We start from the raw sequence: 26,139 nt of genomic DNA on the forward strand, positions 1-26,139 counted from the left end.
CTACTTCAATACTGCTGTTTTAAGAAGATGTTCATGATATTATCTTTGCAAAGAAGATCGATAAAATAGTTGATTTCAATTACCTAAATTTTATTTTTTTCAAAGTAATTGGCATTTCTGTACAATTTTTGTAGTATTTTTATGTAATATTAATTTTTTAATATTACGTTACTTATAATATTATATTATTTATGCTTTTCTATATACCGAAAAGCTTAAACTTAATATTTAAATTTTTGTAGATATAGTAAATTCTTTAAAAACTTTAAAAGACTTTAAAAAAGAAACTAATAAAACGTAATAGATTTCTGTTGTTGAATTAACTAAATTAACTCTTTGGCCATGAGCGACTAATTGTAAGTTGGATGCGGAGCTGTAGCACTCTGTTTAGCCGCGGAACGCGACTGAAAAACGCGAACATTCTTTCGATGAAATAAATGCAGATCAAAAACAATTTCGACATTTCTGCCTCAACGACGAAGTACGAAGGTACAAAAGAGTATAATGGTATTTCGTCACAAAAGAGCCTTTAGAGGGAAGCCACTATAGTGGCGCGTAGTAGCCAGAGGATTAAGTGCGATGAGTATTCGGTATTTTTTTTTCTTTCTTTATTTTATTATTGACAATGATTATTTTACTTTTTATTTGATCGGCGGACAGAAGCTATCCAGCGAGCAGCCTGCATTTTAGTAGAGTCAATAAATTCTTTTGAAGTCACTTATTTACATACCTGTGCAGTCCCGATATGAGAAAACAGAATGAAATATTTCGCACCGATCCGCCTCGCTGAAACGATGCACGATAGATACCGTTGTATGCGTGTGCGATAATTTCATAGCCACGTTAGTCGCGACGCGATGCAGTATCTCCATGCATGTTTACTCGTGACATTTATTTTCACTGCAGTCGTACTTCCTACGTTACCCGCGTCAAAAGACACAGGTATTCGCGGCACGCTGCAATAATGCAGTATCAGCGTTTCGGTATACGTCGGCTCTCGAAACTCGATAACCCTTCGCGTTATAATACTCGAAAACATCGATGACGATATGGATCTAAACCGGATTTAACCGAATCGACACGGTTTTACCGATGTGGATAAGAGTGCTTTTTGACTACTTATAACTGCTTTCCAAAAATAGCGAACCGATTATTCGACATTTGGTATCGCCGTGCGCGCAGTTAGATATGCGAAAACGTTGCGTGAACGTTTTCCGACGTGAGAAACACTACATGTTGAACGGGCGTTGCAAACCGAACAATACTTGTCGCAATTTTTGACTGGCTTCGTTATCGTTTTCACCGGGGAGAATACGGTGAAAGGTGCAGCACCCTCTGTCACCTGAGTTTCGCGAAAAATAATACGGGCTTCTCCACGTATATATGTATCTACATGATACATTTACGTTCGCTTACGTGTTTACGTAACGAGAAGCATTCTCGCATTGCCGCCTAATCGTAAGAGCGTGACGGTAACCGAGCTACGTGGGGTGACCGCGTCTCTGCCTCTTTCCCTTTTCTCTTCCTGAATGGCCTCGAACATTTCTCGCATAAGTTCATCAAATTGTCGATAAATCAATATCATAGGCCGTTTTATACGCAGCACGAAATACAAAAATTGCTGACATTTTTATTTTAACGGTGAACGTTCTTTTTTTCTGAAACTTTATAATCGCGCGGAATGCTTGATGAATATAAATACATATTCCTTTCATATGGTTAAATTGTCATGCCTCAGCATATCAATTTCTAGTGTTGACGCAGCATCGCGCCATACATTCTGTAAACCGAAATCGAATCGGTTTCACTATACTTTTCACCGTACTCCACGATATAGACACATATATTGCGCAATATTGTTTTAAGTATAATTGAAGAATAACGTTTGCAAATCTGACTGGTTTTAAACACAAACTTTGCGAGGAAAACTAAATAAAAAAAATTCGAAATAATAAAAAAAAAGAAACTAAAGAAGGGAAAAATCATTTGTTTAAACATCAAACTAAAAAATATAATTATTAAATTCTAGGATATATAATATATATATATATATAATTCTATATCTTTTTGAATAAATTACAAATGATTATTAAATATGTAATATTGAATTACAAATTGGAAGGCCTTTGCGAAATGAAAGGAATACAAATATGTGTCAATATTTAAAGTGCACTGAAAAATTATTTTATATACTTAGTTTTAACCAAACGGACACGACTTGACAACGCGAATGAAGCTTCAGGCTTTAATCCGCAATATCGATTTGATAATATGCTGAAGTGGGATTTAGTACCACAGATTTAATAGGTGCGCATGTGTACATACATACATTGTAGCAGATAATTTAACGTATTCTATATACTTCATAGCTCGCACATACGGTATACATACATATATGTACATACACACAAAGTATTTTCATCTCTGAATTCTTGGCACGCACTTTATAGTGCGAGAAAAAGTAAAATATGTGTCGTCTTTATGACGGATAGCATTATGACGAATGGCGCAAACGTGTGTTCCGTAAAGCATTGACCTTGTTGGCTTGCGATCCGGTATTACGCAAATCCATCCGTCTCTAAGGTTGCACAGTAAAGGCGGGCGCGCGGGGCGAAACTGAATAATGAAGACACCTTGCCACCTTCGGCAACGAATGTTTAAGCAGTTATATTGTCACGAGTCTCAAGGCCGCCGTGCTCGCGAATTTGTTGAAATCGTATATTTCCCAGCGGGAAAATTTACGCTTCGTTGGGTACGCTCATTGAGTATTAATCGTGACTAGTCGCAGCGGATTATCGCAAGGTTACCCCATTTTCTTTCTTGCATAACATCGCAATTGTCTACGAATATATTTGACTTAAATTAATTTAAGTCATAATTCACATCAGATATTTCTCTTTCCCTTTTTTTCGAAACTAATTTCACTGATGCTTATTAACGGTATCTTCTTAATATGAATCGAGAGGGTGAGCTTTTTTGGTTGTTGTGATGTGAAGATTTATTGCTTTCTATTGTTATTAGGTATATTATTTTATTAAAATATTCAAGAATTTTTATTTTATTGATTTTTTCTTCTATTTGTACTTTCGTTTATATTATTTAAATATATTTTGTACATTTATATACGCGCAACAGAAAATACTTTACTTATAATGAAAGAGTAATATTGTGTGCATATTATGTACCAAGTAATTTTCTTTCTGCAGGGCATCGAGACTCGAAAACTTTTATTTCAAATCTTTCGCTATTTCCCGGTAAACTTTTCTTCTCACAAGGATCGAGAAAATTCAATAGACGCCCGCGCGAGAGATGATGGTTGAGACTATTATACAAACGTTACTTCTGCCACGTTACTTCGCAGCAAACGTATGGAAACTTGAGAAGCTTTCTCGAGAGAACTCGATTCTAACATCTATCGTCTCGAACCATCAAAAAATTATTTTTAAGTAATTATATTTTATATTGGCTTTACGAGTTCTCGAATTTCCTTATTTTGATATAATTATTTCCTTACTTCAATATATTATCTTATTTATGTATATTTTACTTTGTAATTAATATGCTATAAAAAATGATCGAGATCTCTGAATAATTGCGTTATTGCATACAAAACACTCGAAAGAATTTGATCTCTAACAAAGCAATTAATAGTATGTGTTTTATTGGTCTATTTACAAAATAATTTATTTTTTTGTTAAAATAAAAGCAAAATTTAACACACGGATGCGAGAAGAAAGGAATTTTTTCATTCTCGCTAGAAGTGAGATTGTAAATAAACTCTGTTAATTGGTATAAAGACCTGGTGGCTCTATAAATATTTACGGCAGATCGAGCACGTTACGTTTTCGTTCAGCGTTTTGCTGGTCCCTTCTGCGTCACAGCTTTCAACTCTCCAAGCTTATTTATTTATTTTCGTGCAATTAAAACACAACCGAAATGATATTCCGGCACGAGAACGTGAATTAGCAATGGTATATTTCCCGGAGAATTCGTTGCCTGTTAAACTACGTGACGTGAACTTTGTGTAAACCTTTTATCTCATTACGGGAATTACGCGAAAATACCGAGAAATGCAACAAGAAAATAATCTCCTTAATTTCGAGAACTTGCGAAGAGAAATGCCGTAACATTTTATGTTACTGCAAACGCGAGTTTGTATGTTCAATAGTTTCAATATATATAGTTTGAAGGTTATAAAAATCGAGGAATTTTTTAGATATAATTTAACCATGTAATATGTACTACATATAATTTAAACAATACAGAGATTTATAATTATTTTGTTTAGGATCATTTTTGGTTAATTTAATTATCGCAAATTAAATTAAATTTAGAAATTTATTAGGATTCTTGCAATGTACTATTTTCAATGACATATGGATAATTCAGGAAGACCATTAGATGTAAATAGAAGCAAAATAGAATGCATAGTGTCATGTGAAACTTGATAGAATTACCTCAAGCATTGCTCCGGTTATTTATGATGTGATTTAAGTCGCTTCAAATTATCCATATGGAAATTAACAAACGTATCCTTTTCGCGAAAGGCCCTTCGTTATTTTACGTCATATATAGAAGAATTCAATCGTTGCTAGACAACTTTTTGTTTATCCCGATGCAATGATAATGCATCGCGACCGCTAGAGGACGTCGAATGATAAACAGTTTCTCGTATGCAAAAAACAGCCACGAGTGCAATTAAAACAGATATCCGGGAGCTTCGCTCTATAACTTACTTGGCGCGGAGGAAACCGTGATCATGAAGGCGGTTCCTCCTGGGCGAGGCCTTGCCATTGCACCACGGTGAGGCTGACCCTTGCGAATACCCCTAACGCGGGTATATCGAGCGCACAATTTTTGATAGTCGGGATCTGCGTACGCGCTGTCCCGGATATGCCAAACCAAAAAATAAAAAAGGGACATTTCTTCTCATTTCTGATTGTAACACATGCATTGTTCAAGTAAGAGTTTTTATATTCTTCTCGATATTATATTAAGAAAATAACACTTTTCGCAATTAAAGGAAGATTTTTAAATGAAAAATTTATCAAATAACGTTTTATGTTTTTGGAAAATTGCTGCTTTATATTTTTAGTAAACCATTATTCAATCACACATAAATTTTGTAATAATTTTGATAAAGATTATTATTATTATGTAAAAAAATAAGAATTCTATTGTAACGAGATGATTATACTTGCTATTAAAAGAAATAAATAAAAAATTAAAATTAATTATTATAATTAACTTTATATTGTATTTTACTTCATATTATTGAATCGAATTTATAGTTTGCCAATCTGTATGTTAATAATATTTTTTATAAAATATTCTGAAATTTAGTTTCTATTCAAAGTTGAGTTGAAATCGTTGCACAATTACGTTTGTCATATAAAGTAGACGCAAGTATATCTCTAGGGGATAGGGGATCAAGATGAATGAAACCGTAGAGAATTCAGAAGTAGAATCGTTAAAGGCATTAGTTGTTTGTAGCTACTATACATGTATAAATGAAAATGTATAATAAACTTATTAATTGTTTGAATATATTTTTCTTTAAGAATTATATTTTTCTGTAAGAAAATGTATTTAAGAAATTAGTAAGTTTATTATATATATAATATAGTACACGTACAGTTTCTGCAATCTATAAAATGGTAAAAATATACATAATAGATTTCTAATCTTTTATAACTTAAATTATTATTCCTGCCATTTTTTTGAGCAATGGCATTTAATCTTATGTATATGTATACGTTTATCTTTTGACATCTTTAAATTGTTGATGACATTCATTGAAACACTCATTATCTGATATCATCACATCATACATTTTATGAGGTAATTCATTAAAATATAGTTTTAGTTTTTTAAACCAGACGTACACATAAATAATGAGTGACGGTAAAATCACTCTGCCGACAATTTGTAACATATTTTACGTCGATTGTCTCTAGCGAGATTTATGATAAAATTCCCCTGGCAGATACGATCGGTATAACAATGAGATGAACAGAAAGCGTGAATGCGTTACGGAAACTATTTGAATTATATGTCGAAATGACCTGCGGTTAGTTTTCTTTCGAGAGTGCAATACGTGTATTGGATATTGGTTTGCTCCTGCTTTTTCCATGCCGCATATTACAAAATTTTCATGCCTGCTGAAATTGAAATGTCGGCAGTGCTCGCGCTTGTTTGTTTTATTTCACAATTTGCCAATGATACATTTTGCCTCTAGCTTTCTCGTACTATTCATGTTTATTCATTGAAAACTGTAGTATTACGTAAAGGTAGTATTATTTAGCAACAACACAAACGTGTATTAAATAAGGTATGTGCTACCTACGGAAATAGTGTGAATGGCTATTCCACAAACAAGAAACGTACTGTACTAACTCTGGTACATGAACAGTTTTATTTGCTCTGTTTCAATTTTTCAGTATTTTACATTTGATTTAGTACTGCTCACACATTGACTGATTCAGTTAGTTATAATTTTGTTACTCTAGTATTTTTACTATTTGACTAAATTCACCAAATCAGTGGCAAAGATATTATTGATTATTTTCTGATTTTAATGAATGCCGCAACTTTTCTTTTTTTCTATAATTTTCTATAATTTAGAATTATAATTCGAGAATGACGAAACACAATTATATATATACTATATATATATTAGTTTTTATTGTGCAGATCTATTTTCTTTCCGCGGACAGATCCGTTGTAACCCGGCACGTATTGATTTTCGGAGCGGGTGGATGCGAAATCGTCGAGGAGAGGAGAGGAACGTAGGGAAACTCCTACTATCCGTGGTACTTCTTTTTCCTATCTTGTGTTTTCCCATCTTGCCATTATCCTTTGATCGTAACGCAAAACATGTCTAGTCGTTGATGAAATTCGTGAGAGACGTGCATTGTTGAATCTATTATATTTTATATTTGTAATAGAGAAGCGTTCTTTTTTCGGAAGTATATATTAATAATACATTAAATTTTTTAAAACTTCTGGTTGTTTGTGTGTCATTTTTAGAATATACACTATATGTACCTATATGTTGATAGTTTTTTAAATTAAAAACTTTAGATGGTAGGTACACTGTTAGTGTATTATAAATTCTAATATTTTATTTATTGTATACTGATTACTTAATAATCTGAAAACGTTTGTTTCTTAAGAATCTAAAAAAAATTTGTAAAGGGAATATTTATGTCGAAATAAATATTAATTGCATAATTATAAAAGAAATGTCGTGCAAAATAAATTCAATTTAAAATTAGTAGATTATGAATATTGCCATTGTTAATTATTATTGGCCAAATTAGCCTAATTGTAAAATTCATGAATGCAATTATTATAATATTACTTAATAATGAAATATCGGTATATTCATGCTCTTAGAAATATAAAAATATTAAAAAGATATACGAGCAGGAATAATAAAAACAGTTATTTTGAAATATTTTTATATGATTGACTTTAACTATGCGTTTCAGTATGAAACAATACATAAAAGTATATATATTTTATATATATGCTTTTTGAGGCATTGTGAATAGTTATAATAATTCCTAACAATATTCAAATTGCTCAAAACGTCGATTTTAATTGTTTATGTGTTGAAACTATAGATTAAGACAGATGTGTGAATCGCTGGATAAATGGACGTTTGAGAAACAATTTATCTACATTGGATTAAATCATTAATTTCATTGTTTGTGACGGTTTCATGATGCCATTTTACTTTTTATTTATCAATTTATGTGCTATACTCGAAGAATAAGTTTTGTTTGATAAAAACATTACATAAAATAACTGATAAAAAATTTAAATTTGTTAAAATAATATAATTCACAAAACAAAGAACTGAAAATCCAATGTATTTTGTTTATTTTGCTATTTTCGTACTAACAAGAATTAATGGAACATTTACACGCAGCGAGTGAGTAGATTTGCGTTTTATCAACTCGACGCCGACTTTGTAACCATATCTCGTGGTTTGCATGGATTTGCGGTTTCATATACTCGCGTTCACGACAGTTCTTGGTAATACTGTAAAACTGTCGTGCAGACGCAGAATGTATGTGGTGCTTTGTTTTAATGTTCATACCGGTGCACTTGCAATAACAGAGAAAAAAAAAATTAAAATTTTCCAAAAATGAATTAAACGTAAAGAAACGTAGAAAAATTTGTAAATTTTTTTAAACAACATGTGGATCATATGTGATGTCAAAAAATTTAATCAAAAGTGTTTATTATAAAATATTAAAATTTAATAAATAGTACTTATTAAGATTTAAGAGGTTTTTAAAATTTTTTATTACAATTAAAAAAATTTAATTAAAGAAATTAAATAGATTTTTATGAAAAACAAAGAAATTGATATTCGATATCGATTTAATATGTGTGGAACATATTTTGGAACATGTTTTATAGGTTTTATTTGATACATATATATAAAATAAATACTAACGATTGATAGAGTTATCTTAGAAAGTTGCACTTTTATTCTCGAGTTCTTAATGATAGATTCTTTCTCTTTAAAATTAGTGATAAACGTGAATTGGTATTTGAAGAAGATGCTGATATACAATTTTTGTTAAAAAGAAAAATGCTTAATCTCAAAGGATCCTTGAGTACGAGCGTGCCTGAGATGGCATTTTCTCATCATCACGAACCATCTTCTTTTCGAGAATTACTGACTGTACTTAAGAAAACGAGTTGAGACAAATAGCACTGAAATGGATTAAACGGGGTCTTATATATATGTGCTAAACAAAAAAGATACTTCTACCTTAATTATTACATTCTTCTTTAATTCTTTTGTTTTAATATGAAAAGCTTATCTTTAATAAAAATCTAGCTGTGGATTATTATTAATACAGACGTCATACAGACATCTTTATAATATTTCTTACTTAAATTAAAGAAATCTCATTTAATCAAATGTAGTTAAAGAAAAGATATTTTTATTTTTTTGTGCAATATGATGCCATTTAAATAAAGAGAAGAACGTAAAAATTTTGTATTACTAAAGTAATGTTGAAAAATAATATTTTACATAAATGTATATAAATAAATTTGAAATATTTATTTATATATAGAGACGTGTGTGATAAGCAGATGCTAAGGCGTTACGCGCTGTGTTATAGGCAACCATTCGTTCCTATGATGCGGTGTAGATAGGTTTGATTGCACTAAGGCGTTGTGCAGTGACAAAGATATGACTCGAACAGGAGGTTGACGAACTTCATTCATGCTTCGCTTTGTTGCCAGTTCTTGCTGCAACTTTGTTAACAAAGCGCTTTGTCCACGATTGCTTTAGAAGTATTTTGAAATGTTTATTCATATAATTAAAGGTTTACTGTGAAAATATCGTGAACCGTGATAGACGTGAGACGTTTTATTTTATTTAAAAAATAAATACATATATTTAAATAACAATCTGTAAATCTGTTATAGGTAATATTAATATGTATAATTATATTATATATCTTATATACTTATTTATTATATTATACGCTTACTTACCTTTAATTCTAATTATTCTAAATATATAGGTATATGACAAAAATATGAAAAAATAAAAATCGCAGCCTTTGTATGTGTGTAAAATTATTATTGCTATTGCATATTTTAGAAGAAACTAACTAAATTCTGCTATTATAAATAATTTTTTAATTTATCCAATGCTACAGCAGAATTAGTTTCATAGGGATAATAGAAAAATTTTGCCAAATAAATTAAAAAAAAAAAATGTCAATTTGTTACTATAATAAATTTTTTTTTGTTACTTACCTATAGATAGTGGCACTGCTAACTACTAGATGGTTTGATTTTATGAAACGTACGCGCTATTAAAAGGAAACCTTGACATGTATGTATAAAAGAGCCAGTTAATTATTCAAATTCAAGGAAAGGCATTTAAGATTGGCATAATATCTATTATTAGGTATTGTAACCACACATAAATAAATGACAAGATTTCTGACAATTTTTTTTTTAACATATTACCAAACGGTATGACAGTTTCTTATATATTTTATATAACATTTTTTCTTACTTTTATTTATAGAACACACTGATGGCGCAATTTGGCCACTAAAATACCCTGTACATATAATAATTGGTGAAATCATTTAGAATAGAGCAAAAGTTGTGTCAACAGTCTCTTTTTTTTTGTTTTTAAGTAATGATTATGAGGAATTGCTAGTCATTAATTATGCGATAGCATATACTTTCGATTTCAGGATCATTTTTCACTTTCCTGAAAATATTTTACATTTTTTTGCACTTCCTGTTTTCTATGACGCATTCACAATTCATATCACTTTTACTGCTTTCTGGTGCTTTCCTGCCGTGAGTGACATTATTATAATTAATACAATTACTCAGCTATTGATGAGTAATCATGTAGCGATCACCAGGAGCAGTAGTGTTTGGTTCACTTCTTTCAGTACACAATTACCATGTTTGTGATATTTTTCATGTACGCAAAATGACAGGATATTGTCGAAGAAAGAATTACCGTTGTCTATAACATGGAATATAAATTTCATCGAAACGTGCTATTAAAGTGCCTTTTGATTGACATCAACACGGTTAACGTGAGAAAACAAATGTTTCTTTTACAGTCTAATTATTGTGTAGCCTCCTGTAATGAAAACAATACGAACGTTGTGGTTCAATGGTGACATTGATCGGTTCTTGGTCGCGTCGTTGTGCAGCACCTATCCGACTGTTTTGTGTCATACACGATGTTCACAACTCCGTGATATTTTTCTCTTGGATGTGTGTTTTCTTGTTTACTCTTTCATTTACTTATTCATTTCTCGCTCTTTTTTATTCTGCCAGATACTCTCACATTCTCCCTTCATTTTACTCTTTCTCTTTTGTTTGTCAATCACACATTTACATTTACTGATTATATCTAAGGCGCTTCTATTAATATAATTTTATTTCTTAAATTAGTTGTGTATATTTTGTTATTACTTTTGATAACTGTGTATATTTTTAAAATCTCGTTTTATTAAATTTTGTAAAAAAATTCTTTGAGCAAAGTTTTGCTTTTATTGAGCAAGTATATAATTTCTTAAACGGTCTATTGAAATGCAACATAATAAAATTAATCAATTTAAGCTCTTCAGATTTGTATAATTATCTGTAATGTATTATATCTGTAATGTACCATATAATTCTATATATTCTATATAATTTAGTTTTTTAATTAGGTAGTCATAAAACAAATGTTATTGTTTATTGATTATATTTTATATTTTGGAAAATATATGTGCAGTGTGAGAAAAGAATCTTGTATCATACAATACACTCGCAGTGGTAATGTGTGTAATTTATGTATTTATTATATTACAATATCTACATACATATATGTATATATATATATATGTATATTGTAATATTATATACATACATAGTTAAAAATAGAAGTACATTAATCAATAAATGATTTACGATTTAAATGGTTGAAGAACATTTATGTATAGCATTGTTGCACGTCTTTGATGAGTTTATCAGCATTTGAAGAAATTGATTGCAGAGCTGCTGACACAAAGCATGTTCCTATACTTGGGAAAATTTCAACAAGTTTATTTGCATCAAGCACAGCTTTCCACATTTTGAGTAGTATTTTAAAATGGTCTTGCGTCATCTGAAAAAGTATATTAGGTTTTTTTTAAACAGTCTTTTAAAAAATTGTAATTTAATCAAAGTTTGGTATAAAAGTTTTTAATGCATTAGAATGCAAGAGCATATTTAATATTATTGGCGTTGTCTTATATGTTATAAGAAATATTTACAAATTTGTTATAATAATAGTGCTTATTTAAGAATTAAGACAGATAAAAATTAATTGACATATACTTACTGTACTGAAGCATTGACCTATTTGAGTTATTTCCCAAGGAGTTACGAGTTTTTGATAACAGCTTACAATATCTTGATAACCTTTTCCTAGTAGGCCTGTCAGATTATTTACTACATTGGACAATTTTTGAATGTCTGCACTGTAAGCTTGTGTTCCATTTGACATGCAGGTTTTGAAAACCATTATTAAATTATTGCTTATTTCTTGTGCGTTGCTGTATAATTTCTTGCATCCTGTAGAATTCTGAAGTTGAGATTTGGATGATTCAAGTTTATTTTGTATCTGTCAATATAAATTTTTAAAAATTAGCAGCATGTAACTTTGAAGCATTGTCATTAAAATTTTCTTTATAAAAATCAATTTTTTTAAAGATACTACGAGGCTCAATGGTATTGCATTCTAAAATAAGTAAACTGAAGTATAGAATTTTATTCAAAATACTAGTAATTGAATAAATAGATATTTAATACCTACTTCTTGTGAAGGAGATATAACATTTTCCTGTTTTTTTTTTATTATAAACTTTGTTATAAATCATATGACATTATGAGATTATGAAAGTAGACATCTAATTATTCTTTGCATTTTTACTGTAATTTTATGAATGCTACTTATCTGTAACATCTATGTTTATCAACATTGATATACGATTGAATTTTTCTATTTATTTTTGCTTTTATTTTTAATCGTATAGATCAACCATTTGAAATCAACGTGTGTATTAAATATAAATATAGTGGTTTAAAAATATAATTGAATGTATCGTTGAATAAAAAAAATGGGTTGAGATATAAAAACTTTTACGAATATAATTTAATAAAATATCTGATATATAAAATGTAATATTTTTGCTCTGCAATGTAAATTAAAGTTAAAACTGTTTATTTCTGAATATGGAATAATATAGAAATATATATAACTTATTTATACGACTTTATATTTATGTTTTACATTTTGATAGCCAAATTTAAATTAAATCTTACGTCAGAAATTAATCCCTTTCCACGATTTTCGACCTCTTGTTCCATCTTTTTTACATTTCCAAGCGAATCTGTAACTCCGCTTTTCACACCACCCAATATGGAATCTAGCTCCAATGTATTAAAAATTCCAGCTCCTGCTGTTTGAAAAACCTAGAATTAAATAAATAATTTGATTAATATATTAATATGTGACATATAGACATATATATATATATAATTATTTCAAATAGTGCAGAGAGAGGGGGAGGGGGAGGGAGAGAGGGAGAGAGAGAGAGAGAGAGAGGGGGGAGAGAGAGAGAGAGAATATCATAATTTATAAGTTATAAAATAAATATTAAGGAGGTTGGTTGTCGTCATACATTGCGGAGCAGGTGGCGAAAGAGTGCTATATGATGGGACATTAATCTAAAAAAAATTTAAAGTTGAGCATAGGGCTAGTTTTGGAGATACGGGAGGGTCAAAGTGTCCAAGTTCCCAATATTGTCCAAGTACAATAGACATAAAGGAAGTTAAAACTTTTTTGATAATAGTGGTATTTTGAATAGAATTAGTCCGAATGGTTCTCTGGACCACTGTACTAAAAATCTACCTGTACCATCCCTGTTGCTTAACTTTTTAAGGGGGTAAAACTACCCTCAAAAAAAGTTTTTGCTGAATTTCTGGAAAACGGATAGAGATACGAAAAAAATGTTTACAATAGAAGTTGTTTGTCTAGGAATTCTACACAAAGAAGGTTTCTTTCATTTTTTTTGTAGGACTTACTCTTTGACTGGAAACTGTACCTAAAGAAAAATAATTTCTGAAAATAAAGGGAATAATCTCTTAAGGAACTATCATCACAAAAATAAGTGTCAATATTTTAAGATATAATTGTAGAAGAATTTTAGTTATTTTAAGTATTGCGTTATCTTAAGTATCTTGATATAAGATGCTTTAAATATTATATGCAAATATCACACTTCGCAATACGATAACTAAAATCTTTTTACAATTATTGTATGTCTTAAAATATCGACACTTATTTTTGTAATGATAGTTCCGTAAGAGGAGATTCCTTTTATTTTCAAAAATTTTCTTTTTTCTGGCACAGTTTCCGACCAAAGAGTGAGTCGTACAAAAAAATGAAACAGACTTTTTTGTGCAGAATTCCTAGACAAACAACTTCCATTTAAAACATTTTTTCGTATCTCTATCCGTTTTTCAAAAATTCCTCAAAAACTTCTTTTGGGGATAGTTTTACTCCTTCAAAAAAGTAAGCAACGGGGGTGGAGGAGATGGATTTTTAATACAGTGGTCAGAAAACTATTTGGACTAATTTTATTCAAAATATTATACCATTATTATCAAAGAAGTTTTAACTTCCTTTTTGTGTCTATTGTACTTGCGGACAATATTGAAAATTTGGCTACTTTAATTGCGCGTATCTTCAAAACTAGCCCTATACTCAACTTTAAATTTTTTTTAGATTAATGTCCCATCATATAGTATCATTTGGCATACAATTTGATTCAAATTTCGAGGGCCTCCAAAATAGGCTAAAAACGTGCGATTTTAGGATCACTCAAAAACTAATTCTTATCATATTGATTTGAGCAATCAATCTCCTTAAATAAAACTTTTTAAAATTTTTGATAAATATTAAATTTTTATAATTCAAACAACTGTTTTAGATAAAAAATCAAGAAACTTACGCAAACAGCTACGATGATGCAACTTATGATACCAATTTTTGTCATTGTTCTAACTTGGCGTATTACTTATTCTTGCGACTTCTAGAATAATACTCCGATTATTGAAGTAAAATTTGCGTTTATATAAGATATTCGCTTCCAACATCTAGGTATCGTGGTGATATGCAAATTAACTTGTCAAGCTGTCAATACTTACATTAATATGTAATTACTCTAATTAGCTTAAGTAAAAAAATAGTAGTGACGAACAAAATAAATTACTCAAAAGAGAATTTTAGTTAATTTTTTTATGATACATTATGATATATATCCATGTTTAATCTAATTTGATTATAATAATTTTAGATACCTCTCATATATGAATATGTAACTTATAGAACTATTAAAACAGTCTATTTTGTTGTGTAATAATGGAACACATGAATTTTGAGAGAGAATTTTGTAACGTAATTTTTCACAAAAAATATCACACGTTTAATAATATTTTATTAAATAAATATAACATTTTATTAAATAAATATTATTTATAATTTTTATTATTTGCAATACAGCTATTGTAAGCTGTAAAAAGCTACTGTTGTAAAGGTTGATTAGAAGTGGAATAGTGGAAAGAGAAATCATATTAGAATAAATCTAATAATTATTACATAAAAACATTGATAAAGGAATTATAAATATTTCAAATAATTGACTACAAGTTTTGTTCAAAAATTCAATGCAAGTTGAAATTTCTTTGAGGAATTATTTTTTATGTAAGTACCAAAATTATTGATATGTTAATTGCTCTTAAATTCTTTTGGTTTCATCAAAAACTGTACTAAAACAAGATTTTTGAAAGTATATATTGTATTATTGATCAGCATTAAGTATATAGACCTTTTAATGTCTATAATTATACATATAGACATGTATATGTCTTTATCACTATATTATACCAAAGACACGTAATTTTTTTTCGTAGACGTGGATCCATGCACATTGCTAAAAAGTATGCAATAGCGCGGAACCGCGTCATGCGCATTGAACATGTTAATTTTTTTCTCAGTGACACATTTCCGTAAATTCAAACAATTTGTGTAATAAATGTAATAAGCCAAACATTGAAATGTTTATAATTTTATACAATAATCTTTAATTAATGTCACTAATAGAAGAAATTACAGTATAATGTAAATGACTCAGCAGTCTCTGGTGCAGTTATTGTTCGAAATTTGCATGAAGTACGTATTTTACAATTTGTATGAATTTGCAACTCTTCACGTGTATCATAATTCTTGATAACGTTATAAAATTCTTTCATGCATGGAGTATATACGTTGCTCTGTTTTAACCTTTGCAACGACAAAGTTAATTGGTTGTATGTAAATTATTTTGTAATATCGATAGAATTGACAATTTCAGCTCAAAGTATTCTTACAACGTATCTTACATTACTGTCGATATTTATGTTTGAATGTATATACATGCTAATGTATTTATCAATATCTTTTCCTTGACAAATCACTGACAATGAGTACTATTTTGTTTTACTATATATATATATATATCTAATATTAAAATCAAATATGTCATTAGACTCGTGAAAATTTCAACCTAATTGATAAACAGCTGTACGCGAGTCAGGTACAGTACGTGGTACGGTACGCAAGTAAAGAAATTAATAGTTACAGAAGTAACGAATTACAATGTATATGATATACATCTATTTCAACTTGATAAACTGCGAGCCGATTATTTGTCGGACTTGAAACACAGCTATCGTTGGAACATTAATACCCTTTCCTCCCCGGAATTAAATCGACGCAATTCACGGAATAAGGAAGGTTCCAGGTTCGAATCGTGGCTGAGATAATATTTTTTGCAATAAATTCTTTAAAGTTTTTTAAAATAATTAAGTCGCGTCGATTTAATTCCAGGGAGGGAAGGATATTAATGTTCCAACGATAGCTGTGTTTCAAGTCCGACAAATAATCGGCGCGCAGTTTATCAAGTTGGAATAGATGTATATGTATATTAGTATATTATATACATTGTAATTCGTTACTTCTGTAACTATTAATTTCTTTACTTGAGCACCACGTATTACCGCGCCTGTCCCGTATAATAGCTGTTTATTAATTTGTTAATATAAAAATCTATACTCATTCTTTTAATCTTATTATTTTATTCTTTATTTTATTATTCTGTCTTTCTCTTACATTCTATTGTTTTTTTGCCATTTGCCAGTCAAATTAATTATCTCTATTTATTAATCTCATATTCTCAGATAGTAAAATTTACCTTTAATTATAGTTCTTAAATATTACAGGACGTTCTTCATATTTTCTGTGGTATTCCATAATATTGAGTAATGTGGGAATTATAAATTTATTGAATAAATTTTATTTTCATTGATAATTAAATTTGCGAGAATGATAGGCAGCGATTACATATAGTAATGATAAGGTAGCAAAAATATTCTTAAATAATTTTAATATTGCGATGTTTGCCATTAATGCAGCTATTCTAGATGTATGCAGTGGTTTATTTTATTTCAAAAGTCTTTCGTTAAAAATGTTATTATGACATATTTATTAATAACTGAAAGAACTTGTGTATGACAACTTTCGAAATATATGAGAATATATTAAAAGTAAATTATCTTAAAATAAATGGTAATTCTGCGTTAGACTACATTAGATTTAGTCGATTTAAATGAAAATTATTCATTTATCCTGAAGGCATTGTTTATTATAGCTGGTCAAAGTTTCGGAGATATGTCGTTTGGTCGTGGTATGTTTGATTGTGCATTTTTCCAATTTTTATTTCTCGCTCTTTTTTATTCTGCCAGATACTCTCACATTCTCCCTTTATTTTACTCTTTCTCTTTTGTTTGTCAATCACACATTTACATTTACTGATTATATCTAAGGCGCTTTTATTATTAAAATTTTATTTCTTAAATTAGTTGTATATATTTTGTTATTACCTTTGATAACTGTATATATATTTTTAAAATCTCGTTTTATTAAATTTTATAAAAAAATTCTTTGAGCAAAGTTTTGCTTTTATTGAGCAAATATATAATTTCTTAAACGATCTATTGAAATGCAACATAATAAAATTAATCAATTTAAGCTCTTCAGATTTGTATAATTATCTGTGATGTATACCATGGTATTCTATATAATTTAATTTTTTAATTAGGTTGTCATAACAGAAATGTTATTATTTATTGATTATATTTTATATTTTGGAAAATATATGTGCAGTGTGAGAAAAGAATCTTGTATCATACAATACATTCACAGTAGTAATATGTATATATAATTCATATATTTATTACATTACAATATATACATACATATTATATGTATATATATACATATATATGTATATATTGTAATATATATACATACATAGTTAAAAATAGAAGTACATTAATCAATAAATGATTTACGAATTAAGTGGTTGAAGAACATTTGTGAAGCATTGTTGCACGTCTTTGACGAGTTTAGCAGCATTTGAAGGGACTGATTGCATAACTTCTTTCTGAAAGCATATTCCCACAGCTGGTAAAAATAGATCAAGTTCATTTGCAGCAAGCACAGCTTTCCCAATTATGGCAGGTATTTCAATAAGGTCTTGCGGAATCTGAAAAAGTATATTAGGTTTTTTTAAACAGTCTTTTAAAAAATTGTAATTTAATCAAAGTTTGGTATGCATGTTTGGTAAAAGTTTTCAATGCATTAGAATGCAAGAGCATATTTAATATTATTGGCGTTGTTTTATATATTATAAGAAATATTTACAAATTTGTTATAATAAGAGTGCTTATTTAAGAATTAAGACATAAGAATTAATTGACATATACTTACTGTAATGAAGCATTGACCTATTTGAGTTATTTCCCAAGGAATTACGAGTTTTTGGAAACAGCTTACAGCATCTTGAAAACTTTTTAATAGAACGCCTGTCAGATTTTTTACTGCATCGGACAATTTTTGAATGTTTTTACTGTCAGCTTGTGTTTCAGTTGAAATGCAGGTTTTGAAAGCCGCTATTAAATTATTGATCATTTGTTGTGCATCGCTGTATACGCTAGTGCATCCTGTAGAAGTCTGAAGTTGAGATTCAAGTTTATTTTGTATCTGTCAACATAAATTTTTAAAAATTAGCAGCATGTAACTTTGGAGCATTGTCATTAAAATTTTCTTCATAAAAATCAATTTTTTAAAGATATTATGAGGCTCAATGGTATTGCATCATAAAATAAATAAACTGAAGTATAGAATTTTATTAAAAATACCAGTAATTGAATAGATATTTAATACCTACTTCTTGTGAAGGAGATTAACATTTTCCTGTTTTTTTTTATTATTATAAACTTTGTTATAAATCATATGACATCATGAGATTATGAAAGTGGACATCTAATTAGTCTTTGCATTTTTACTGTAATTTTATGAATGCTACTTATCTGTAATATCTATGTTTATCAACATTGATATACGATTGAATTTTTCTATTTATTTTTGCTTTTATTTTTAATGGTACAGATTAACCATTTGAAACCATGTGTATTAAATATAAATATAACGGTTTAAAAATATAATTGGATGTATAGTTGAATAAAAAAATGGATTGAATATATAATAACTTTTACGAATATAATTTAATAAAATATTTGATATATAAAATGTAATATTTTTGCTCCGCAATGTAAATTAAAGTTAAAACTGTTTCTTTCTGAATATGGAATAATACAGAAATATATATAACTTATTTATACGACTTCATATTTATGTTTTACATTTTGATAGCCAAATTTAAATTAAATCTTACGTCAGAAATTAATCCTTTTCCACGATTTTCGACCTCTTGTTCCGCCTTTTTTACATTTCCAAGCGCATCTGTAACTCTGCTTTTCACACCACCCAATATGGAATCTAGTCCCGATGTACCCTTTTACGAATATAATTTAATAAGCTGATATATAAAATGTAATATTTTTGCTCCGCAGTGTAAATTAAAGTTAAAACTATTTATTTCTGAATATGGAATAATATAGAAATATATATAACTTATTTATACGACTTCATATTTATGTTTTACATTTTGATAGTCAAATTTAAATTAAATCTTACGTCAGAAATTAATTCCTTTCCACGATTTTCGATCTCTTGTTCCGTCTTTTTTACATTTCCAAGCGCATCTGTAATTCCGCTTCCCACACCACCCAATATGGAATCTAGCCCCGATGTATCAAAAATTCCAGCTCCTGCTGTTTGAAAAACCTAGAATTAAATAAATAATTTGATCAATATATCAATATGTGACATATAGACATATATATATATATATAATTATTTTAAATAGTACAGAGAGAGGGCGGGAGGGTGGGAGGAAAGGAGGGAGGGATGACGATGATTAATCTTTATTGGCCTTCTCGGCTATTTATATACATAAAATATACAGCACATTACAATCTCGCAACATTGTGTGTAACATAATCTTTCAACATTCTCTTAAATTTATTTACTCTATCACATTGCTTTACCTCTGTAGGTAAATCATTATACATTTTAATACCTTTATAAAAAACACTCCTTTGTGCCTCACACGTTTTTCGCAACTGTACAGTTATATTACCCTTTTGTCTTGTCTCTCTGATTACTTTTACCTACTAAATCTAGCCTATTTTTCAACATATGTGTTAGATAACCTCCTAATATTTTAGACATAAATATACATGTATTATAATATATTCTCTGTCTTATTGACATATATTGCAAGGCTTCCAGCATATGTTCCACTCTGGTATTTCTTTTACATTGCAAAACTACTCGCATAGCTCTGTTCTGCGCCACTTGTAGTTTTTTAATTTGCGTCTCGTCCATCTCCACAATCACTGTTGCATAATATTCAAAATGCGGTGCAATAATCGCCTTATAACTATTTGTCTACTGTACGGTGTCAAGTAGTGACCTATTCTATTCTAGGAAGGATGGGAGGAAGGGTGGGAGGGAGGGAGGGAGGGAGAAAGAGAGAGAATATCACAATTTATAAGTTATAAAATAAATATTAAGGAGGTTGGTTGTCTTCACACATTGCGGAGCAGGTGTCGAAAGGGTGCTATATGATGGGACATTAATCTAAAAAAAATTTAAAGTTGAGCATAGGGCTAGTTTTGGAGATACGGGACGGTTAAAGTGTCCAAGTTCCCAATATTGTCCAAGTACAATAGACACATAAAGGAAGTTAAAACTTCTTTGATAATAGTGGTATTTTGAATAGAATTAGTCCGAATGGTTCTCTGACCACTGTGTACTAAAAATCTACCTCTTCCATCCCTGTTGCTTAACTTTTTAAAGGGATAAAATTACCCCCAAAAAAAGTTTTTGCTGAATTTCTGGAAAACGGATAGAGATACGAAAAAATGTTTACAATAGAAGTTGTTTGTCTAGGAATTCTGCATAAAAAAGGTTTCTTTCATTTTTTTGTAGGACTTACTTTTTGACCGGAAACTGTACCTAAAAAAGATAATTTTTGAAAATAGAGGGAATTTTCTCTTAAGGAACTAGCATCATAAAAATAAGTGTTAATATTTTAAGAGATATAATTGTAGAAGGATTTTAGTTATTTTAAGTATTGCGTTATCTTAAATATTTTGATATAAGATGCTTTAAATATCATATGTGATGTAAATATCACACTTTGCAATACTTAAGATAATTAAAATCCTTTTACAATTATTGTATATCTTAAAATATCGACACTTATTTTTGTAATGATAGTTCCTTAAGAAGATTCCTTTTATTTTCAAAAATTCTCTTTTTTTTTGGCACAGTTTTCGGCCAAAGAGTGAGTCTTGCAAAAAAATAAAACATACCTTTTTTGTGCAGAATTCCTAGACAAACAACTTCTATTCAAAACATTTTTTTGTATCTTTATCCATTTTTCAGAAATTCAGCAAAAACTTCTTTTGGGGGTAGTTTTACCAATTTAAAAAAGTAAGCAACAGGGGTGGAAGAGGTAAATTTTTAATACACACACAAAGTGGTCAGAGAATTATTCGGACTAATTTTATTCAAAATACCACTATTATCAAAGAAGAAACTTCCTTTTTGTGTCTATTGTACTTGGACAATATTGGGAACTTGGCCATTTTAACCCTCCTCTATTTCCAAAACTAGCCTTATGCTCAACTTTAAATTTTTTTGAGATTAACGTCCCATCATATTGCATCCTTTGGCATACAATTTGATTTAAATTTCAAGGGCCACCAAAATAGGCTAAAAACGACGTGCGACTTTAGGGTCACTCAAGAATTAATTCTTATCATATTGATTTGAGCAATCAATCTCCTTAAATAAAATTTTTAAAAATTTTTGATAAATATTAAATTTTTATAATCCAAACAACCGTTTTAGATAAAAAATCAAGAAACTTACGCAAACAGCTACGATGATGCAACTTATGATAGCAATTTTTGTCATTGTTCTAACTTGGCGTATTACTTATTCTTGCGACTTCTAGAATAATACTCCTATTTTTAAAGTAAAATTTGCGTTTATATAAGATATTCGCTTCCAACTTCTAGGTATCGTGGTGATATGCAAATTAACTTGTCAAGCTGTCAATACTTACATTAATATGTAATTACTCTAATTAGCTTAAGTAAAAAAATAGTAGTGACGAACAAAATACATTACTCAAAAGAGAATTTTAGTTAATTTTTTTATGATACATTATGATATATATCCATGTTTAATCTAATTTGATTATAATAATTTTAGATACCTCTCATATATGAATATGTAACTTATAGAACTATTAAAACAGTCTATTTTGTTGTGTAATAATGGAACACGTGAATTTTGAGAGAGAATTTTGTAACGTAATTTTTCATAAAAAATATCACGTTTAATAATATTTTATTAAATAAATATAACATTTTAATTAATAAATATTATTTATAATTTTTATTATTTGCAATATAGCTATTGTAAGCTGTAAAAAGCTACTGTTGTAAAGGTTGATTAGAAGTGGAATAGTGGAAAGAGAAATCATATTAGAATAAATCTTACAATAATTATTACATAAAAACATTGATAAAGGAATTATAAATATTTCAAATAATTGACTACAAGTTTTGTTTAAAAATTTAATGCAAGTTGAAATTTCTTTGAGGAATTATTTTTTATGTAAGTACCAAAATTATTAATATGTTAATTGCTCCTAAATTCTTTTGGTTTCATCAAAAACAGTACTAAAACAAGATTTTTGAAAGTATATATTGTATTATTGGTCAGCATTATGTATATAGACCTTTTAATGTCTATAATTATACATAGACATACATATGTCTTTATCACTATATTATACCTAAGACACGTAATTTTTTTTTCGTAGACGTGGATCCATGCACATTGCTAAGAAGTATGCAATAGCGCGGAACCGCGTCATGCGCATTGAACATGTTAATTTTTTTTCTCAGTGACACATTTCCATAAATTCAAACAATTTGTATAATAAATGTAATAAGCCAAACATTGAAATGTTTATAATTTTATACAATAATCTTCAATTAATGTCACTAATAGAAGAAATTACAGTATAATGTAAATGACTCAGCAATCTCTGGTGCAGTTATTATTCGAAATTTGCATGAAGTACATATTTTACAATTTGCATGAATTTGCAACTCTTCACGTATATAACCATTCTTGATGACGTTATAAAATTCTTTCATGCATGGAGTATATACGTTGCTCTGTTTTACCTTTGTAACCTTTGTAACGGCAAAGTTAATTGGTTGTGTGTAAATTATTTTGTAATATCAATAGAATTGGCAATTTCAGCTCAAAGTATTCTTACAACGTATCTTACATTACTGTCGATATTTATGTTTGAATGTATATCATGCTAACGTATTTATCAATATCTTTTTTTTCACAAATCACTGACAATGAGTACTATTTCGTTTTACTACATATATATCTAATATTAAAATGAAATATGTCATTAGACTCGTGAAAATGTCACTTCTGTAACTATTAATTTCTTTACTTGAGCACCATGCATGTACTGCACCTGACTCGTATAGCTGTTTATTAATTTGTTAATATTAAAATCTATACTTATTCTTTTAATCTTATTCTTTTATTCTTTATTTTATTATTCTGTCTTTCTCTTACATTCTATTGCTTTTTTTGCCACTTGCCAGTCTAATCAATTATCTCTATTTATTAATCTCACATTCTTAGATAGTGAAATTTGCCTTTAATTATAGTTTTTAATTATTGTAGGGCGTTCTTCATATTTTCTGTGGTATTCCATAATATTGAGTAATGTGGGAATTATAAATTATTTATTGAATAAATTTTATTTCCATTGATAATTAAATATGCGAGAACGATAGGCAGCGATTACATATATAGTAATGATAAGGTAGCAAAAATATTCTTGAAATATTATTGCAATATTGCGATGTTCGCCATTAATGCAGCTATTATAGATATATGCAGTGGTTTATTTTATTTCAAGAGTCTTTCGTTAAAAATATTATTATGACATATTTATTAATAACTGAATTTGTGTATGACAACTTTCGAAATGTATGAGATCATATTAAAATTAAATTATCTTAAAATAAATGGTAATTCTGTGTTAGACTAGTAGACGTTAGATTTAGTTGATTTAAATGAAAATTATTTATTAATCCTGAAGGCATTGTTTATTAGCTGGTCAAAGTTTCGGAGATTTGTCGTTTGGTCGTAGTATGTTTGATTGTGCATTTTTCCAATTTTTGTATACATAAGTATACTGTTAATGAATTGCAAAAATTTTACGTCGAAGTTAGTAACTTTACGATGCAACTCCTCGTTGACATTGTACAATAAATCATAGATTTTTTTCTATTAATATATTTAACATCTCCTTCAGCTATTCAGTTACAACGTTAATTTTATTTAATAATAAATTAAAAAACTTTTTCCTTAAAAAAAAAAAATTAAAGAATAGGCATACATTTATTGTTCTACATGAATGAACATTGATATTTTTAATTTATTGATTAAATCTATTTATGATTTTCTTAATTTTTCTTTCTGATTAATTTACTTTTAGAGTAAACATGCATATTAAAGGACATTTTTTATAAGATGATTATCTTAGTGTATTGAATTTCCTTCGTGGAGACTTCCCTCAAAGATTTAAGAAATTTAGTTTAGAAATAAGTTTATATTTGTAACGTCGCGTCGGTTATTTTTTCTACACACAACTTAAAATGTGTAAAATGGTCTTTAAAACAGCATTATTTATATTGTTTTTCACTTTATTGCAAAAGGAATTATTTGTGTTGTTAAGTTTTTTCTTCAAAATTTCCATATTAGATCTAGACTGCAATATTATAAGCTTTTAGGTAATTAGGGGATTTATATTTAATATTACAAGTATGATTTGATTAGAGAATGTTTTAACTGATTATATGGGAAGCAATAAGAACTCTTAAGTGCTTTCAGATTAATTTCAAAATATCTTTTTTTTATGTATACTTTCGTTTCTTGCTTTGGAATAATTCGTTGTTATGAATTTCACTGAATTTTTTATTACGCTCGATTAGTTACTATTATGATCGCAAGAATGACATAATTTTTAAAGAATGAAGAAAAACAATATACTGTCCTTTGAATTTTCTTTTACGTTATTTTACCTGATATAACTCAGGTGGAAATTTCATGCTTTGAATGGAATTTTATGACGAATGAAGTTACGAATTCTGATACATTTAATTAATTGACCATCAGAACTGCATTGGAATCGGAAACAAAACGTATTATTGAGATCAGTGTGTCCCGTCGGTGAAAATGCGAGCACGTTGATTATACCGTTAGAACCAGCCTCACGGGACGCGTGCATGTGTATGATGCATGTGTATGCACGCATACGCACGTGCTCGCGCTCGTACGTACAAATTCACCCCTATAAAATATTCCCATAGGAGAGGCGCACGGGGTGTCGTGGGAACGGTCTCGCTCGATATAAAGTGCCGCGCACATTTTTATGGGGCACGTATACGTTCAAGTAGCTCGGGGATTCCTTTGTAACGAATCGGCGACTAGTCTTCTCGCCTGGGAGTCGCGCACCGAGTCAATTCAATGAGAATATATTTTTTCTTCCCTCCTTCGAATGTGGGTATCACGGCAGACACACAATTCCAGTTTTCTACGGAGTACGTTACGCGTATGTTGGCCAGATAATGAGATAATTATCAAATTTTATAACAATGCGTATATATAGAATAAATCAAAACCGTCTGCCTCTCTTTCTCTTTCACAAAACGATAAATTACTGTTATTGCCAGTACATTAAGTATAGCGATATTAAAACTGTTATTTGTTATATAGAGTATTGTGTCATCAAGGGGTAATTAATTTCAGACTTTGGACACATTTGGCCGTCACAAAAGTGTTCTCTAATTGATTCTTTTCTGGCAATGAGTTGAGTGAAATATATAACCATAAATCTTCTCTTCTTACGTTAACATTTATGTACCTATTACGAACCTATTATTTTTGTATTTAGTAATATTAAAAATTGT

The 26,139-nt window shown here is 29.1% G+C and overlaps 3 protein-coding genes and 1 non-coding gene across 5 annotated transcripts in view; 2 read left to right on the top strand and 2 right to left on the bottom strand.

The window, feature by feature from the left end:
• Positions 1 to 26,139, top strand: part of Numb (NUMB endocytic adaptor protein) — a 66,223-nt gene that overhangs the window by 6,896 nt on the left and 33,188 nt on the right. The gene's annotated exons all lie outside the window — the stretch shown is intronic.
• On the top strand, positions 4,729 to 4,892 carry LOC139810831 (U1 spliceosomal RNA). The gene has a single exon (XR_011731488.1). It is a non-coding gene; the product is annotated as a U1 spliceosomal RNA (small nuclear RNA).
• Positions 11,247 to 14,682, bottom strand: LOC139810711 (uncharacterized). Its single transcript, XM_071774493.1, has 4 exons — positions 14,556 to 14,682; positions 12,865 to 13,014; positions 11,882 to 12,163; positions 11,247 to 11,665 (listed from the first exon to the last, which is right to left on the bottom strand). Exons 1-4 carry the CDS (start codon positions 14,598 to 14,600, stop codon positions 11,492 to 11,494), a joined length of 651 nt encoding a protein of 216 aa, XP_071630594.1. The 5' UTR covers positions 14,601 to 14,682; the 3' UTR covers positions 11,247 to 11,491.
• LOC139809816 (uncharacterized) lies at positions 17,839 to 22,141 on the bottom strand. Its single transcript, XM_071773038.1, has 5 exons — positions 21,989 to 22,141; positions 19,682 to 19,831; positions 19,380 to 19,499; positions 18,413 to 18,685; positions 17,839 to 18,188 (listed from the first exon to the last, which is right to left on the bottom strand). Exons 1-5 carry the CDS (start codon positions 22,031 to 22,033, stop codon positions 17,991 to 17,993), a joined length of 786 nt encoding a protein of 261 aa, XP_071629139.1. The 5' UTR covers positions 22,034 to 22,141; the 3' UTR covers positions 17,839 to 17,990.

The sequence above is a fragment of the Temnothorax longispinosus genome, chromosome 3, assembly GCF_030848805.1.
Source record: "Temnothorax longispinosus isolate EJ_2023e chromosome 3, Tlon_JGU_v1, whole genome shotgun sequence".
NCBI classification, from domain to species: Eukaryota; Metazoa; Arthropoda; class Insecta; order Hymenoptera; family Formicidae; genus Temnothorax; species Temnothorax longispinosus.